At 37.1% G+C, this 17,350-nt stretch overlaps 2 protein-coding genes across 4 annotated transcripts in view; both read right to left on the bottom strand.

Moving 5' to 3' along the window:
* pum1 (pumilio RNA-binding family member 1) overlaps positions 1–7,063 on the bottom strand; it is a 29,278-nt gene extending 22,215 nt beyond the window's left edge. For all 3 annotated transcript variants that reach the window (XM_073821548.1, XM_073821549.1, XM_073821550.1), the window contains exon 1: positions 6,969–7,063. The gene's annotated coding sequence lies outside the window, so the exon portion shown is untranslated. The remainder of the gene's footprint in view (positions 1–6,968) is intronic.
* Positions 7,064–9,402: 2,339 nt separating this feature from the next.
* On the bottom strand, positions 9,403–17,062 carry nkain1 (sodium/potassium transporting ATPase interacting 1). Its single transcript, XM_073822387.1, has 8 exons — positions 16,901–17,062; positions 16,384–16,693; positions 14,348–14,485; positions 14,162–14,242; positions 13,590–13,787; positions 13,418–13,478; positions 13,247–13,328; positions 9,403–10,311 (listed from the first exon to the last, which is right to left on the bottom strand). Exons 2-8 carry the CDS (start codon positions 16,435–16,437, stop codon positions 10,302–10,304), a joined length of 624 nt encoding a protein of 207 aa, XP_073678488.1. The 5' UTR covers positions 16,438–16,693; positions 16,901–17,062; the 3' UTR covers positions 9,403–10,301.
* Positions 17,063–17,350: the final 288 nt, after the last annotated feature.

Here is a 17,350-nt window from a genome sequence, read left to right as displayed (position 1 = left end):
TAATTGAAACCCCTATATTTGCTCTTTACATATCAGTTAGTTCCATATATATATATTTTAAAAGTCTGCTTTCTAATTTGTCCCTTGGAACAAACGCTGTAATTGCAGTGCAGCTAGATTATACACCTGCACAAGATCCCCATTAGGTGTAATCCAGTACACAAAGATGAAGTAATGCCCTGAGCTTCAAATCAAGCTAGTACACAGGGTGAAGCAACACATCGTTTAGACAGACAGATGATTGTGCGCACACAGCACTCTAGTAATCCTGAGGGCTCCTTGCATAACAATATTCATCCCACACCTATTTTAAATAATAAAACATGTTCCCATATTAGGCGTGACAGGTCAAACTATGACTTAATTAAATTTGTGACCTGACATAGGTTTAAACCTAGCAAAGGACAGCTTAATGAATCATAGCAATTTATAACAATTTTGGCAAATTGGTGGCTGATTTAAATGAATTCAAACAAACTTATTTGTACGTTTCTGTATGACCTGCTTATGCGCCGCTGAAGGTTAAATTCAGGGGAGAATGCTTAGGTTTCTTCTAAAAATTCTGTGTCTGCATGAATCACATCACACACAAACATACAAAATCACCACTTGGTAAAACAGTGAAGTTGTTCTTATTAGATCAGGTTGGGTTTATGACTTCATTAGGATCATCAAAGTCTAAAAGATTTAAGGATGACATTTATAATTCCACCAAATTCTCAACTTCTAAGCCAGTGGTTTTAACTGGTGGGTAAATAAAACTATTCCAAATATAATTAATTATATTAAACTAGTTTGTTAGGGCTAGGGCTGGGTATCGAGTTCGAGCACCGACCGAATTGTCTTGATACTATCGAGTATCGAAAAAATCATTTTCGTTCGGTACCAAATTTCGATACCCAAGGATATAATCTTGTCAACATCAGTGAGCTAGAAAACGTGCGGTATCTTTAACGTGCCCGGATCAAATGCTGGTGATTAGCTGCAGCGAGACTGCCTTGAAAATCAATAGTTTACGGCGGTTACGCCCACTCGCCCAGAGCTTGTCAAATGTGAGGCTGTAATGTACACTACACTTTAAAGCATAGCATAAATTTAACGCAAACGATGTTTAAGCGATCAATATTGGCATAATGTAGCAATACTTTTGACGGCAACAGCGTGCGATGCGATATTTGTAAAAAGGTTATCGTGTCCGAGACTGGCAACACGTCAAATATGAGAAAACACCTGACACTAGGGCTGGGCGGTATACCTTTTCATACCGAATACCGGTGTTTTTTTTTAAAAATGATATTCATTTTTCATATACCGCAATACCGGTGAGTGTGTGCGTACAAAGCGTCGGGAACACGTATGTTGACGCAAACAGAAACTGCAGCTTGCACGTGCACATCTGCGGTGTGGACGTATTATATATGCGAGAAAGACCCAGGGTTAGTAGTGATTTGCAAAACTTGTAATGCCGAAATTTCAAGAGGGGGTGCGTCTGCAGTCGTGCGTGCAGCCCATAGACTGTATAAAATAGGCGCAGCCTGTGATGAAAGCGCGCAGACAGATGTAGCTTTCAGTTACGTAGCAATATTTTAAAGATATGTATTTTCTATATACTGTATTTTTATAAATATTTATGTTTTAAACCATGGAGGTGAGCCAATGGATATCACACATGCAACGTGAAAACTGTGCAATAGTTAAAGTGAAAGGAAAACTGACTTTCAGCATCTGATGTGCATTCTTTCACAGACAATGAGAGACGATTATACTTCATAAGCTGATATTAATTTAGTCCCTTAATATTTTTCTTGTGCCCCGAACATGGTGGGAAAAAAATAAAAAGAAACGTATTTTGGGTAAGGTTTGTTTTTGAAAGTCTTAAATAAAGCTCTTAATTTTCATTGATGACTGTAGTGTTATTAGGAGGTTATGAAAGTCATAATTATGATTTCAGGTGGTCTTAAATGTGGGGACTGAAAGACAAGAATTGCGATGAAACTTCAAAAGGCTATCCATTGAATAAATATGAGCACTGCACGTTTCAAAATCATTTGTTGCGCTGCTTTGTATACTATCATTCTGACAGCGCCTCCTGCTGGAAGAGAAACACGTAGAGTTGTAAATGTGAACTGATGGATCCACAAGATAAAGTGTTATAAAAATTTAAACAATTTAAACAAAGGCAGTAAAATATATGTATATGTTATTTAAGTAATATAATACTTGATTGATAATAATTGTTTAAATTGATATCATTGATTTATTCTTTGAAACTTTAATATTAATGTATGCAATTGCAATGCCTTGATTTTAGTAAGATTAGTACAGTCATGGCCATAAATGCAATGGTACTAATAATTGGCATAATTCTTTCGGTTTTCGGTTTCGGCCAAGAATTTTCATTTCGGTGCATCACTACATCAAATGTAAATGTGGTCAGGCTAAAGTTGTAGCCGCAGGAGGCAACACAAGCTATTTGCTTCACCACCTCCGCCACAAACATGTCCTGGAATATGAAGAATGCACAAAGTGTTGTGTATTTTGACTGCAAGTCATGAATTCTGATTTCTTCACCTCATTACAATTATGAGTGCCACTGTCACTTCTTTGTGAACAGCAGAATTTTGTGAGACCAATCAAACCTGGGTTAATACTAGTCCAGTCAATGTAAGCCAATATACTGCAGTAATTATTCTCTAATTTATTAGGAAATGTGGTTAACACCTAGTCATGCATAAAAAAAAAAAAAAAATACCGTTAAATACCGTGATACCGTATAATTTTGAAAAATACCGTGATATAAATTTTTGGTCATACCGCCCAGCTCTACCTGACACATTCTGTCAGATACAATTCTGGCGCCTCAGTCTCAATATAGGTACAACGCGACATACATTCACATCAAACGATAACTCAGCGGCAGAGTTGCACTCACGCAGGGGCATAATTTTCACTGGGGACACGCTTTTCAAAATCCCGTTTGTGTCCTCCCACTTTCAAAAGGTTTTGTTAAAGTAATCTCTTTTATTGTAGAATGCACGCTCATCACCGCCGAGTTTCGCGGGATCATTGAAACGAAACCAAAAGTAAGACGCGCACACGCATTTTTAATTCCCCACGTTTAGAGAACGACTCCCCAATGCGTGCAAATTAGGCTACATAAAATATCGAAGCTGTTATTAGTATGTGGGCTAATAAGTTGCGTAGTTGTCTATTAATAGCTCTGTATCATGCTTGAAAATTCGGTCTCTGTTTGCACTTTGAATTTTGAAAGAGTAGCCTATTTTGATTATGGCTGTATTTATTGTCACGACTAAGAAAGAACTGTGTCGTTTATTTTTTGTTATTTATAATATATTTTGTCATTTATTTCGATTTTAATCTAAATGCAGTGGTTGCCTCTGATTTAAATGGCTGTACCTATAATAGAGAAAATAAACATCTTGTTCATGTACACATATTATCATTCATTCTTGTCCCTTGCTTAAGGTGTAAACTAAATATATTAAAAAGGCTTTCAGAATCAGCCCATTTGCTTGTAAAACATCGGCAATCAAAATCGACCATGAAGAATCAATATCGGTGCTACATGCTAATTTTTCTGAAGAAGAACTGTTGAGTGATTTCAGGTGATCTTAAAAGGTTAGTTCACCAAAAAAAAATAAATTCTGTCATTAATAACTCACCCTAATGTTGTTCCAAACCCATAAGACCTTTGTTTATCTTCAGAACACAAATGAAGATCATTTGGATTTAATCCAAGAGCTTTCTGATCCTCCTATATTTACTGGATATGCATTTTCAATGCCCAGAAAGGAACCAAAAACATAGTCAAAATAAGTCAATGTGATATAAGTGGTTCAATCATAATTATATGAAGCTGCGAGAATACTTCTGTGTGCAAAGTAAACAAAAATAACTTTATTCAAAGATTTATCTATGGGAGGATCAGAAAGCTCTTGGATTAAATCCAAAATATCTTCATTTGTAGATAATTAATGACAGAATTTAAATTTTTGGGTGAACTAAACCTTTAAGCAGCAGTGAGCCTCACAAATACTTAAATCTGATTGAGTTAAAACTGTTCACTGATATATTGTGTTAACTACACTTTGTTCATTTTGTGCTTTTGTTCCTTTGTTTATTGGTTTTAGAGATAAGCCTGATGTGAAAGTGTCACAAACATCCTATAAAAGTAATCTTGTTAAAATACATTTCTTAAAATAAAAGCATCGAAAAAAGTATCGTTCGGAACCGGTATCGAATTCAGGGTATCGGTATCGAATATTTTGGAACTATACCCAGCCCTAGTTAGGGAAAGCACAAGTAATAAGTGGAAATGATTCCCATATCTTGTGTCGCTGATGTCAAATTCTACAGCATTTTGGCACAAACTCATCCATTACTTGGTAGAAATGAGACATAACGTTCAACCCACATTAACAGGTTATGTGATACACCCTCATCCTCAAACAATATAAACAAAACTATGTAAGGTAAAAGAAAATATGACTCTGACTACATAAAATGGGTCATATTAGGTTATCCAGGGGAAAAAATGGGTTCTGAAGCAAAACCAGTTGATTTAGGCTTTACAACACCTGCATATGGAAGTAACACATTCAACTCCTACACATGCGACTTAGTGGAAAAGTAAAATCCCACCATGAGAGCTACAGAAATCCCCCAAGTGCAGGATCACACTGAAACTCCCCTTCACATTCATCACACACCACCTTATTAGCCTCTCTATTGAACATAACAACCGCTTTTTTTTCTCTGATACTCACACCCCAGGTACAAAGTGCAACAGTCAGTTTACAGAAGTAAAAATCCCATTCATTTTCTCCATAAGGTAATTGATTTTTAACAACTTCTAAATCATTAAAGGCAGACCTGCTGTGAGCAATGAGGTTGGTAATCAATGGCATGTGCTTTGTTATAGCCATCAGCCTGTATTTTCACATCTTATTTCATAAATAATTATGTTAACAACAGAAACCTCCAACAATCAAAGAATCAAAACAACCAAATTGCACAAAAAACACTACCTAGTCCTGTGAAGAATCGCAAATTATGTAGACAGCCTCTACACGCTCTCAAATTGCTTAAATATCTATGCATATTTTGCATTAAATGGTTATATATAGAAACCACATCATTTTACAACAGCTTTAAATCAATAGTTGTATACACTACCAGTCAGAAGTTTTTAAACAGTAAGATTCTCTTCTGCTCACCAAGCCTGTATTTATTTAATCCAAAATACAGCAAAAGCAGTAATATTGTGAAATATCTTTACTATTTAGAGCAACTGCTTTCTATTTGAATATTTTTTTAAATGTAAATTATTCCTGTGATCAAAGCCAAATTTTCAGCATCATTACTCCAGTCTTCAATGTCACACGATTTTTCAGAAATAAAATGTGCTGATTTACTGATTTTATTATTAAATTAAAACATTTTTCAGGATTCTTTGATGAATAAAGATCCAAAGTTTAGCATTTATCTGAAATAAAAAGCTTTTGTAACATTATACACTATACCATTCAAAAGCTTGGAGTCAGTAATTTATTTTTGGGGGGGAAAGAAATTATAGAAATTAATTTACAGAAGATTTCTATTTCAGATAAATGATGCTCTTTTGAACTTTCCATTCATCAAAGAAACATGCCGTTTTCCACATGATAACAATAAATGTTTTTGAGCGGCAAACTAGAATATTAGAATGCTTTCTGAAGGATCACGTGACTGGAGTAATGATACTAAAAATTCAGGTTTGAAATCACAAGAATAAAATACATTTTTAAATATATTCAAATAGAAACCAGTTATTTTAAATAGCAAAAATATTTCAGAATTTTACTGTTAAAAATATGCAGGCTTGGTGAGCAGAAGAGACTTCTTTTAAAAAAAAAAATTTAATTAAAAAAATTAAAACCTTACCGTTCAAAATCTTTCATGGGATTGCAATAGGTTTGTAGTTTTTTCCCCCTCAGTATTGCCTTTTTGTTAATTAACATACTTTTTTGCTTCAAATCAGAAGTTATGTTGTGATTAACTCTTAAAGACTTTTTTTCCATCTCTAAAGTAGCAAGGCCACTAAAAAAGTGGGTGGACACTGTTGTACTCATTACTGACATATTGGCTGTATCTTAAGCTATTAAACTGCCTACATAGATGTGAGCAGACCCATATGACGGCTAAAAAAGTTTTTAGACACAGCCATTGTCCTCACAGATTACATGCACTTTAAAGTCGCCTGCAGGCTGATCAGGTTCGCCATTACATGGCCCAGGCGTTAGAGACACCCGGAAACAAGCGCTCCTGAGCTCGGGCGGCTGTATGCACACCTCCCGGAAGTGGGGAGAGATATCGTAACTGGTTGTCCATGACCAAAGCATGCGTTTGCATCACGATAACACAAACAGGTAACAAAAGACGTGCGCCTTTGCCCACTAGCAAACCACAGGAGGAGGAGGGATAGCATTCGCTGTCACTAACGGTGTACATGAACCCGTTGACATCAGACGGTCGCGAAACAGACGCGTTTATATGAATTGTCACCCATTAATTCACGACATGGGAATCGGTGAGGGGCGGAACTGTCTGGCAAGGCTTTGATGAAACCTTTTAATGAGTGTTACACGGTCTATACGGTGAAATAACGCTGGTTTCCAACGGAAACTGGCATAAACGAGTATGTGAAACACACTGACCGGTACCTTTGAGTCCGTGAGCCGGCTTTGCGCTATTCTACAGGTCCTCTTCCCGTTAACAATAGGCCCGGGCCGTCTGGACAGGAAGAGCACTACAGCAGGAGGAAGACCCGGGGAGAGGAGGGGGAGCTACTGCCTTATAACAAAGCCCTCAAAATCAGTCGTTACGCCTCATAATGCCAAAATATAAACACGCAATAAACTAAAACGGTTCCGGATGAAAAGTGGGTTTCATAATAAAGGCTTACTTACAGGTGGAGGATGCGGATGGTGACGGATTTCAGCCCCGGTTCGCAGCAGCTCCCTAGCTTTCACACCGACAACATGGCGGCTCGATCCAAGCAGACGCGCGCGGGGCATCATGGGTAGAATGAGAAGGAGCGCGTGCGGTTCATTGCGCCAAGAGGGGAGTGTCGTCCTTTGTTGTGCTTCAGATACATACAACAATGTACTCAAGATTTACAGGCGCTCGTAATATGTGACATACATCCCTATATATTGAGCCAATGTCGGCTTTTGAAAGCGAAGTACTTGCTTTTTGTTTACATTATAAAATCAGAAATGTATTCTCTTTTTATTGTAATTTTTTTTTGCTGTATCTGTTGTTTTGGGCACGACTTCATATATTTAATCTCGGTTTCCAATGTAAGCATAGGCTATACATTTTACGCCATTATAGCCAATAATCATACCTGGCCTGATTTTATAAAATAAAATAATGAGTTAAATTCATTATATTATTAATAGTTATCAGAATAAACACCAAAAAAGAGTTTTATTTAATATAGGTTCATACTTGTAATGTGAATCAAACGACAAGCGACATGTTTACATTAATTATAATCGGTATCTCTAAAATACAGCGTTAATAATAGAAATAATAAATTGTTTAAAAATGTGACCCTAGACCAGTGTTTCTCAACTCCAGTCCTCGGGGCCCACTGCTCTGCACATTTTGTATGTCTTCCTCATTTAAGGCACCTGATTTTGATCATCAGCTCATTAGAAGAAAGATTCATGAACTGAACTGTGTCAGACTCAGAAACATACAAAATGTGCAGAGCAGTGGGCCTCGAGGACTGGAGTTGAGAACCACTGCCCTAGACCACAAAACCAGTCATAAGGTTACATTTTTTTAAAAAGTGAGATTTATACATCAGCTGAATAAATAGGCTTTCCATTGATGTATGGTTTAAGATAGGATACGATTTGCCAGAGATACAACTATTTGAAAATCTGCAATCTGAGGGTTCAAAAAATCTAAATATTGAGAAAATCGCCTTTAAAGTTGTCCAAATCAAGTTCTTAGCTACGCATATTACGAAACAAAAATTAAGTTTTGATATATTTATGGTAGGAAATTTACAGAATATTGAAGTCATGGAACATGTAATATCCTAATAATTTTTGGCACAAAAGAAAAATTGATAATTGTACATACAATGTATTTTGGGCTATTGCTACAAATATACCTGCGCTACGATAGGTTTTGTAGTCCGTCACATATTGTATGTACCACAATTTGTATTTTTATGAGTAGTATGGTATATTTTACATGCCTTTATGAGCTGCAGACTAAATATGGTAAATTTGGTTACAATGTTTATTTATATATTTAGCAAAAACATACATGTTCACTTTTTCGTAAATCACACTCGTGAATGAAACAGCCACTGTTCAAAATGTGATTACTGTCACATGTATTATAATCTCAGTATTTTAACAATGATCATGCGTTAATAATAAACCCTTTAAAAATGAAATGTATCAAATGTTTTGTAATCTCTTTTTATCTACCTTCAACACGAATATGAGCTTATTGGCGAATCTTCCGGTTCATTAGTCGCTATAGGAAAAGAGAGAAATAACAAAGTGCAAACCAATGTGTTCATAAATAACATAAATATACATAATAATATGGTAACATACACCAATTGTTCAATATCAAGGAGCAAAACAAGCTGTTTTGTACGGCTAAAAATAGCTGGATGCAAATGAGACCGGAAGCCAGACCCATAAAATGTACAAATTGCTGCCCACTCTTACAGGAAGTACAAAAATAAAGCGGATAACTTCATATATAAAAAAAATACTGTCATGTACTGACATCCATTATGTACTGCAATTAAAATCTAGATGTGCAAATAGACACTTAAAGGTTTATTTGAATGTTTTCTTTGAGCTATTCTTAAGGAAGACATGTTACAAAAGCAAAATATTGCAAAACTGATTACTGCTGGAAGAAAAAAACAAAACAAAACAGGTTTTGCTCATACTGTCTTGCCTTAGAAGTAAATTTGGTCACACATTTTACCAGTGGGATTAATAAATGTTTCTTTTCTCTCCACAAACCATGAGCTATTCGAAAAAGATGCATGTTCTTCATTATAAACGGCGCTCTTTCTGAAATAACAGGCTGTTTGAAATGTGAGCAGCTACTTAACTGCCTTTGTGTAAAGAGCAGAAGGACATTGGCTGCGACCGAGCTATTTCAAATGACGTTCAATGAGAGAAAACAGGTCTGTCCATTGTCTTCCTATCTGATTCACAGCTCTCTCCAGGGAGCACTAGTTTTATACACTTCGAGGCTTTTTATCCTCATCCATATGTATTTGAGAGAATAAAAATGGTGTTATATTTCAAACAAGCCCTCTGAGGTGCATTTATAAGTGACCGAGACAAAGAATAATCTAGAAAGAGTTTATTATGCTGAACAACTGTCCCACCCTTCAGGTGTGTCCCTCTCGCACCCACACACTCTCTCTCTCTCTTTCACTCACACAAACACAGCCTTCCTGAAACAAGTATTGTACATTAACATACATTCATTCTAAGCTTGTGTTCAAATAAACATTTATGGCTAGTCACATTATGCGTTCGGTGCATAAGTACATATCAAAACTTGTTGTCTGTGTACATCGACGCAATCAGAAACACACATTCATGCACGCAGACACATGAGGGCCACCCAGAGGCACAACTCCTCTATCGTGAGTTTTTACATGCACAAAGTCCTACAGCATTCCCCAAATACACATCTACCCAACCTAAAACATTCATCTAACACGTTACATCGTAGTGTTTTATATCAGAGTATAAACAGTCTTTCTCCAACACACACACACCAGAAAGAGCTGAACGAGCAGCTCCAGGATGTGTTCAAAGATTACCTGGGTCAAAGGTTGGCCACCTTGTGAATACACAAACATATACAAAGGCCTATGTGCTCAAACAAACAAACACACACACACACACACACACACACACACACACACACACACACACACACACACACACTCTCTCTCACACACACACAAACAGAAGATCTGTTACTGTCTTCAAGTCCTATTTAATAATGCTTGTCTCAATGAGGCTATAAGCATCCTTTTGTGGTCCTGTCCATATGCTTGTTCTCTCTCTAGAACTCTGGCTGGTGCTGCACTATATATTTTCTCCAGTAGAGGGAGACAAAGTTCAAGAGAGACAGACGTTGAAGCTGGTAGAACTTTTCCCACGACGCAGAGGACTTCATCTCTCAGAGATAAGCAGTTGTTTTCCTCTGAGGGTGGGTTTTTCCTCTGGTTCCTATCCAGTCCTAGATGTATATGTGGTAAAAAAATTATGAACAGATGCAAAGTGAGGTTTCTAACAATTTATATAGTGTACAGTCTGTATACTATGGACAGCATGCAAATTTTCAACAGAAGAATGACCATATATGGCAACATGAGCAGTATACAATAGAGTACACTGCACCCAAAAATTAAAATTCTGTAATTAATCTGTCATTAATAGTAAGGACATAGATAAAATAGTAGACTGACACGAAAGAGAAAAAATGGTTGAATAAAGTAATTATTTTTGTTTTCTTTGCGCACAAAAAGTATTCTCGTAGCTTCATAACATTAAGGTTGAACCACCAATGTCACATTGACTATTTTAACGATATCCTTACTACCTTTCTGGGCCTTGAGCATAGTAGTTGTGTCTATGCAGAATCAGAATGCTCTCAGATTTCATGAAAAATATCTTGTGTTCGAAGATGAACAAAGTTCTAACAGGTTTGAAACGACATGAGGGTGAGCAATTAATGATAGAATTTCCAGTTTTGGATGAACTAACCCCATAATTCTGAACCAACATATTTCTTGACTTATAAATGATTGCCCAGGTAATTGCTAAGGCATTTTTACACACATTTATTTTTAAATTAAATAAAATGACTCAATCAATAAATTGGCAAATAAATTGATAAATAAATGAACAAATGAAAATACATTTCCTGGACACTTACTGAATTAAATAAGTAGTTGATATTACAGTTGATGTCAAAAGTTTACATACAGAATCTGCAAAATGTTAATTATTTTATCAAAATAAGAGGGATAATAGAAAATGCATGTTATTGTTTATTTAGTACTGACCTGAATAAGGTATTTCACATAACAGATGTTTACATATAGTCCGCAAGAGACAATGGTACTTTAATTGATAAAAATTACCCCGTTCAAAAGTTTACATCCCCTTAATACTGTGTACTTACCTGAATGATCCACAGCAGTGTTGTTTTGTTGTTATTTGTTTGTTTAGTGATATTTGTTCATGAGTCCCTTGTTTGTCCTGAACAGCTGCCCGTTGTTCTTCAGAAATTTTGGGGTTTTTTTCAGCATTTGTGTGTATATAAACCCTTTCCAACAATGACTGTATGATTTTGAGATCCATCATTTTACACTTAGGACAACTGAGGGACTCATATGCAACTATTACAGGTGAAAACTTTTGGACAGAATGGAGATGTGTACATTTTTCTTATTTTGCCTAAATATCTTTTTTTTTTTTCATTTAGTACTGCACTTCAGAGGCTACAGAAGATAGTTACATGTTTCCCAGATGACAAAATAAGTTAAATTTACCCTGATGTTTAAATTAAAAAAGCTCCCCGGCTCTTAATGCATCGTTTTTGTTTCTGGAGCATCAGTAAGTGTTTGAACCTCTTGTAATATTTGCATACGAGTCCCTCAGTTGTCCTCAGTGTGAAAAGACTGATCCCAAAATCATACAGTCATTTTTGGAAAGGGTTCAAATACACAAAAATTGCTGAAAAACCAAATAATTTGTGGGACCTGAAGGATTTTTCTGAAGAACAGCAGGCAGTTTTACTGTTCAGGACAAACAAGGGATTCATGAACAACTATCACTAAACAACAAAAAACACAGCTGTGGATCATTCAGGTAACAACACAGTATTAAGAATCAAGGATGTACACTTTAAAAATTGGGGTCATTTTTATAATTCAGCTATTATTTTCTCTTGTGGACTATATGTAAACTTCTTTTATGTGAAATGTTTTATTCAGGTCAGTACTAAATAAACAATAACATGCATTTTGTATGTTCCCTCTTATTTTGGTAAAATAATTTACATTTTGCAGATTTTGAAAGGGGTGTGTAAACTTTTGACCTCAACTGTATGTAACAGCAACATTAATGTTTTTTTTTAAAGATTTATTTTTGGCATTTTTTGGGGTAGGACAGATCAGAAGTGACAGGAAATGAAGTGGGAGAAAGATGGGGGGCGGGATCGGTAAAGGTCCTCGAGTCAGGATACGAACACGGGACGCCCGGAGCGTAACGGCGCTGTATGTTGGCGCGCTGCCCACAAGGCTATCGGTGCCGGCACACTAATGTTTTAAAATGTTCATAGTTCAATCAAAAATAAATTAAGGAAGGTTTTTAAGGAAAACATTCCAGGATTTTTCTCCATATAGTGGACTTCAATGGGGATCAGTGGGGATAAGATCCAAATTGTAGTTTCAATACAGCTTCAAAAGGTGCTACACGATCCCAGCCAAGGAATAAGAGTCTTATCTAGTAAAACGATCTTTCATTTTCTGGAAAAAACAAAACAAAAAACATAGCTCTGCGACGCACGTCTACGACTGTATTACGCAAGCATGTTTGTTTTTTGTCAGTCTACTTCAGTTCAAAAAGGTAGGGTAGGGCAAAAAACTCTTCTCATTTTCTCCTCCAACTTTAAAATTGTTAAGGGCATTTGACTTTCTTTGCGCATTCGCTTTGTAAACACTGGGTTGGTCATGTGTAGCCTTTCCATCGTGACTATGTAATGCGTGAAATCATGGACCCAGAATTAGTACAAGATGAGTGTTTAAAAAGTATATGTTTTTATTTCTTTTAGAAAATTGAGCGATCGTTTAACTACATAAGACCCTTATTCCTCGGCTGGGTTTGTGTAGAGCCCTTTGAAGCTGCAAAGTCCACTAAATTAAGAAAAATCCTGGAATGTTTTCTTTAAAAACCCCAATTTCTTTTCAACTGTATAAAAAAGCCATGAACATCTTGGATGACATGGTGGTGAGGAAATTATCAGGAACTTTTAATTCTGGAATGAACAAATCCTTTAACGTATTATCTTTACACACATTTCTAGAGACTATACATTTTAAAAATACATTTTTAAGTAACAAATGGTTCTGATAATTGTGCAGTTTTATGAAACTGTGTACACTCACGTATAGAGAGGCTGCAGCTGTAAGTGAGAACTCTTTTGTGCAGCCTGGTATGTATACGAGCCCAATCCATTAATGAAATCAACTGCAACAGAGAAAGCAAACTCAAAACTCAGACACTTCAATGTCGCTGTAATTCACATTCAGGTTCTAACAACATTCCAGAATACTCACTGCTGTCCTCTTCGTCCATTAAGTCTTTACTAACATAGCAGGCATAAACAAATCCAAAGAGCTGAAACAGAAGAAAATATGTGAACAGCCATTTAGGTGTCCCGCTTTTCTGCCAAAAATTCAGATGCATGTACTTCTGTAAATAAAGAAGAGATAAAACGTAAGTACTCACTGCAAGAAACACTTGCAATGCTGAGCTGACCACCTCTATATATTGGTAGTCCAGTAGGCAGCCACTGACAGTGATCACATGATGATCCTCAGGAGCCAATGGTGAGTCAAGCACTGGAGTAACTAAGCAACCAGGCCCATTCTCCATCCACCAGGAACGATGAAGCGATGTGTTAAATGTCATTAGGAAATCCCTGTCCTACGGCAGAACACAAACAGGATTTAAAAGACAAAAATCCCCTAATCATGAACTCAACATTGACCCTGTGTACTTTTTGAATCCGAATTCTTACTTTTTTTTGTTCCTTTTAAGCTTTATATATTTTAATTGAATTTATCATTATTGATCATGTCCACTGTTTTGCAGGATGCCCACTTTTCAGGATCAATATAATTGACAATAATCAAATAAAATGCATTTCTCTCATAAATACAGTAGTTAAATTTATGAATGCCATTTCATATTGACTTTAACATTAAAGCATAACAAGGCAGACAATCAAACATTTAATCAGACTCTTTGGTGTGTTTACACACTAACTACAGTCTGGACCAAAGCAGTAAATCACCTACCTGTGACAAGTGACCAACTTCCAGGTAAAAACAGATGATAAAAGAGTTCCAGCCAACCCAGACCACAAGCCACACAGCATACTGAAAGTGACAGACATGCATATATGTGCACATTTAAAAATATAATATTAATGAATGCTTATGAGACAAAGCAAATAGCGACACTTTTTAGCTCTATTGTCCTACCAGTATAAGATATCTGGAACGAATTTGCACGGTCCCAAACACTCCCAAAATGACAGCCATGATATGGAGGAAATTGGCCAGGATGGGAGCCCACTGATATCCCAAAAAGTCAAACACCTGCCTCTGTATTGCAGCGACCTGTGAATAAACCAAGAACAGTTTATATACACAACCATCCAACGTTACAAAACTGTAGGACTGTGCATGTATAAATGTGCACGAAAAGCTTGTACCAATACAGATAACATACATACTCATCGACCCTTGTCTTTGCAGACTTTAAAATGAGCTATACTGAGTTTATTTAGGCAAATATCAGACTGGCAAAACAAGCTTGTGCAGCAGACTCCCAAGTTACATTGGCAGGAAAACGGTACACAAAGTCTGGTATTGCTGGCGACTGTTCCTGGCAGAAACTGACACGCGCCACATCCATCCAAGAAACGGCCCAGTACGCGACTGCACATTAACCACATGCAGTATGGATGGAAAATTCTTCGGAGAAGGACCATCAGCCACAGGGAATACGTGCCAGAAAGCTCAGATGATTTCCGTACATTTGAGTGTCCGTCATTGACAAAGTACTGCACATCCTCTGCCGCTCACATATGGGTTTATTAAATATTTTGGCTAATTTGATGATGGAGTGCACAAGCTCTGCTTGTCTGTGTTGGCCGGTTAGTTTAGCCAAACTTCCAACCCTCTTATGCTTGCCAAACTGCATTTATTTCATAAAACATTCTGTAAAAAACTGTGATATTCTGAAATATTATTACAATTTACAATAACATTTTTTATTTGACTAAATTTTAAAATGTAATTTATTTCTGTGATGGCAAAGCTGAATACTTCCACAAAAATATTAAGCAGAAAATATTTATCTGTTTTAAAAAATCTTGTAAAAACACAGTATTCTTGTGAAATAGTATTACAATTTAAAATAACATTTTCTATTTTACTAAATTTTAAAATGTAATTTATTGCTGTAAAATAAAAGCTGAATATTTCTACAAAAATATTAAGCAGAAAATATTTATTTGTTTAAAAAAATCTTGTAAAAACACAGTAATATTTTGAAATATTATTACAATTTAAAATAACATTTTTAATTTGACTAAATTTTAAAATGTCATTTATTCCCGTGATGGCAAAGCTGAATATTTCCACAACCATTTTCAAAATTAATAACAATAAGAAATGTTTCCTGAGGAGCAAATCAGTGTATTACAATGATTTCTAAAGGATGACGTGACACTGAAGACTGGAGTAATACCTGCTTTAAATTCAGCTTTTCCATCACAAGAATAAATGACATTTAAAAAACATATTTGAATAGAAAATAGTTCATTTAAATAGTAATAATTTTGCACAATATTACTATATTTTAAATTTAAAGTACACAACTTTGCTAAGCATAAGAGACATCTTTCAAAAACAGTAAAAAAATTATTTGACTAGAAGTGCACTTAGTTAAGTTTTAACTTGTTTTGACTTATTCTAGACATGAAATCAGATATTTATAAAGATCATTGGATGTGAACAGCCTAAAAACAACCAAAGGATTCAGACTGCGAGGCCCTACCTGTTATCACTGAATCAGCAGTACAGGTTGCAGGACCATTAAACCCACTTAAGCCAGTGGCACATAAATAAAAATATTGTCTCCGCACACATACGAGCAATCCCAAAGCTCGGTGCCGCAGCTGTTTCCATGGAAACTGCCTGGAGCCCCAGCCCACTGACAGCCCTAAGAGAGAAGAGCCCCTTCCTCAAGAGGCCCCTCATCCTCACATGTGTCTAGTCTGTGCGTTACACAAACAAATCACGCAAACATATCTGGGGCATGAAGTTTCTCAGAGAAAAGTTTTGACAGGTTACTCAATTGGCCCCCTAAGAAATGGGAACCAGGACACCTTCTCCCTTGGCTTCACCCCTACCAAATCAGAACCCCTGCGCCCTCTCACACAGTCTCTCTCTATGCATTATTTCTTTTTTAGAAAAGACAAGATTTGAATTGAACACGAAGGCTGTCTTACCAGCTGCAGGCAGCAGATGACCACCAGCGTGCATCTCCCGTCGCACCGACCCATGCTCTCCTGCTTGAGGCACGGCTTGGGCCCCGCGAGGCGTCGGGAGAAAGCGGAGTCCCCGGTGAGGTCCAGCGCGCTTCTGGGGCTTGCTTCACGATTAGCGTTCAAAACATCAAGAAGCCCACCGGGCCGCGTACATGCTTCGGTGCGTCGATGCTTTCGGATGGCTGCTGGTCATACCGGACCTCCTCCGTTGAATTGTCCTAACCGAAGCGTCCTACAGCCCCGTTGCGGTTCCGAATCACCCGAGCCACACCTTCGTTCCGTACCGGGTACCAAGCGCAGACAAACCCGAAATAGCACAAAGAACAGAGGAAGAGTCAGAGAGCGCGTTTAACTGGCAGAAATGAGCATCATATGATAAGCATCAGACGGAACGCGAGCGGGGGGTGTAAGGGCGAGAGGTAAGAAAATAACGCAAATGAAATCTGGAGCCAGCACAAAGCGAGTCTTTGTGACTTACAGTGAGGTCCGGTGTTCGTTTTTCCGAGCTGATGTACCGTCGGGAGTCTCAGACTGGCGCTGCAGCCTGAGCAACCATCCTCCAGCTCCGACTCTTTGTCAACATCGGCACCGGGAGGGTGAGCGGAGTGGGGTTTGTGGGTGGAAATCAGACACCCTCGTGTGAGTCTGCAACCCGTTCGCGCAACCGCATAGAGACGCTCGCCGCCCGCTCAGCACAACACGAGGCGTTTTTACAGAGCACAAAGAAAACCATCATGCGGCTGTGGACAAACTGGAAACCTTACTGTTTTGAAACTAATATTACGTCAAATTAACCTGCGTGTGTTGACAACATAAATACCTACTGTATATAGCTTCATACTACATTCATAATCAGACTAGTTACTCTTTTATTAATTACACGATTACATATTATTCACACGGTGGCATGGCATGCAGGTATACATTT

This window comes from Garra rufa, chromosome 17 (assembly GCF_049309525.1).
Source record: "Garra rufa chromosome 17, GarRuf1.0, whole genome shotgun sequence".
Taxonomy (NCBI): Eukaryota; Metazoa; Chordata; class Actinopteri; order Cypriniformes; family Cyprinidae; genus Garra; species Garra rufa.
This window is presented reverse-complemented; position numbering and strand designations above follow the sequence as displayed.

Excerpts from the sequence above, each read along its gene's own strand:
- nkain1 (XM_073822387.1), bottom strand. The coding sequence starts at position 16,437 with ATGGGTCGGTGCGACGGGAGATGCACGCTGGTGGTCATCTGCTGCCTG. Across the intron at positions 14,243-14,347 it reads GTTCCAGATATCTTATACTG|TATGCTGTGTGGCTTGTGGT; the intron begins GTAGGACAATAG and ends TGTCACTTTCAG. Across the intron at positions 13,788-14,161 it reads AAGTTGGTCACTTGTCACAG|GACAGGGATTTCCTAATGAC; the intron begins GTAGGTGATTTA and ends GTTCTGCCGTAG.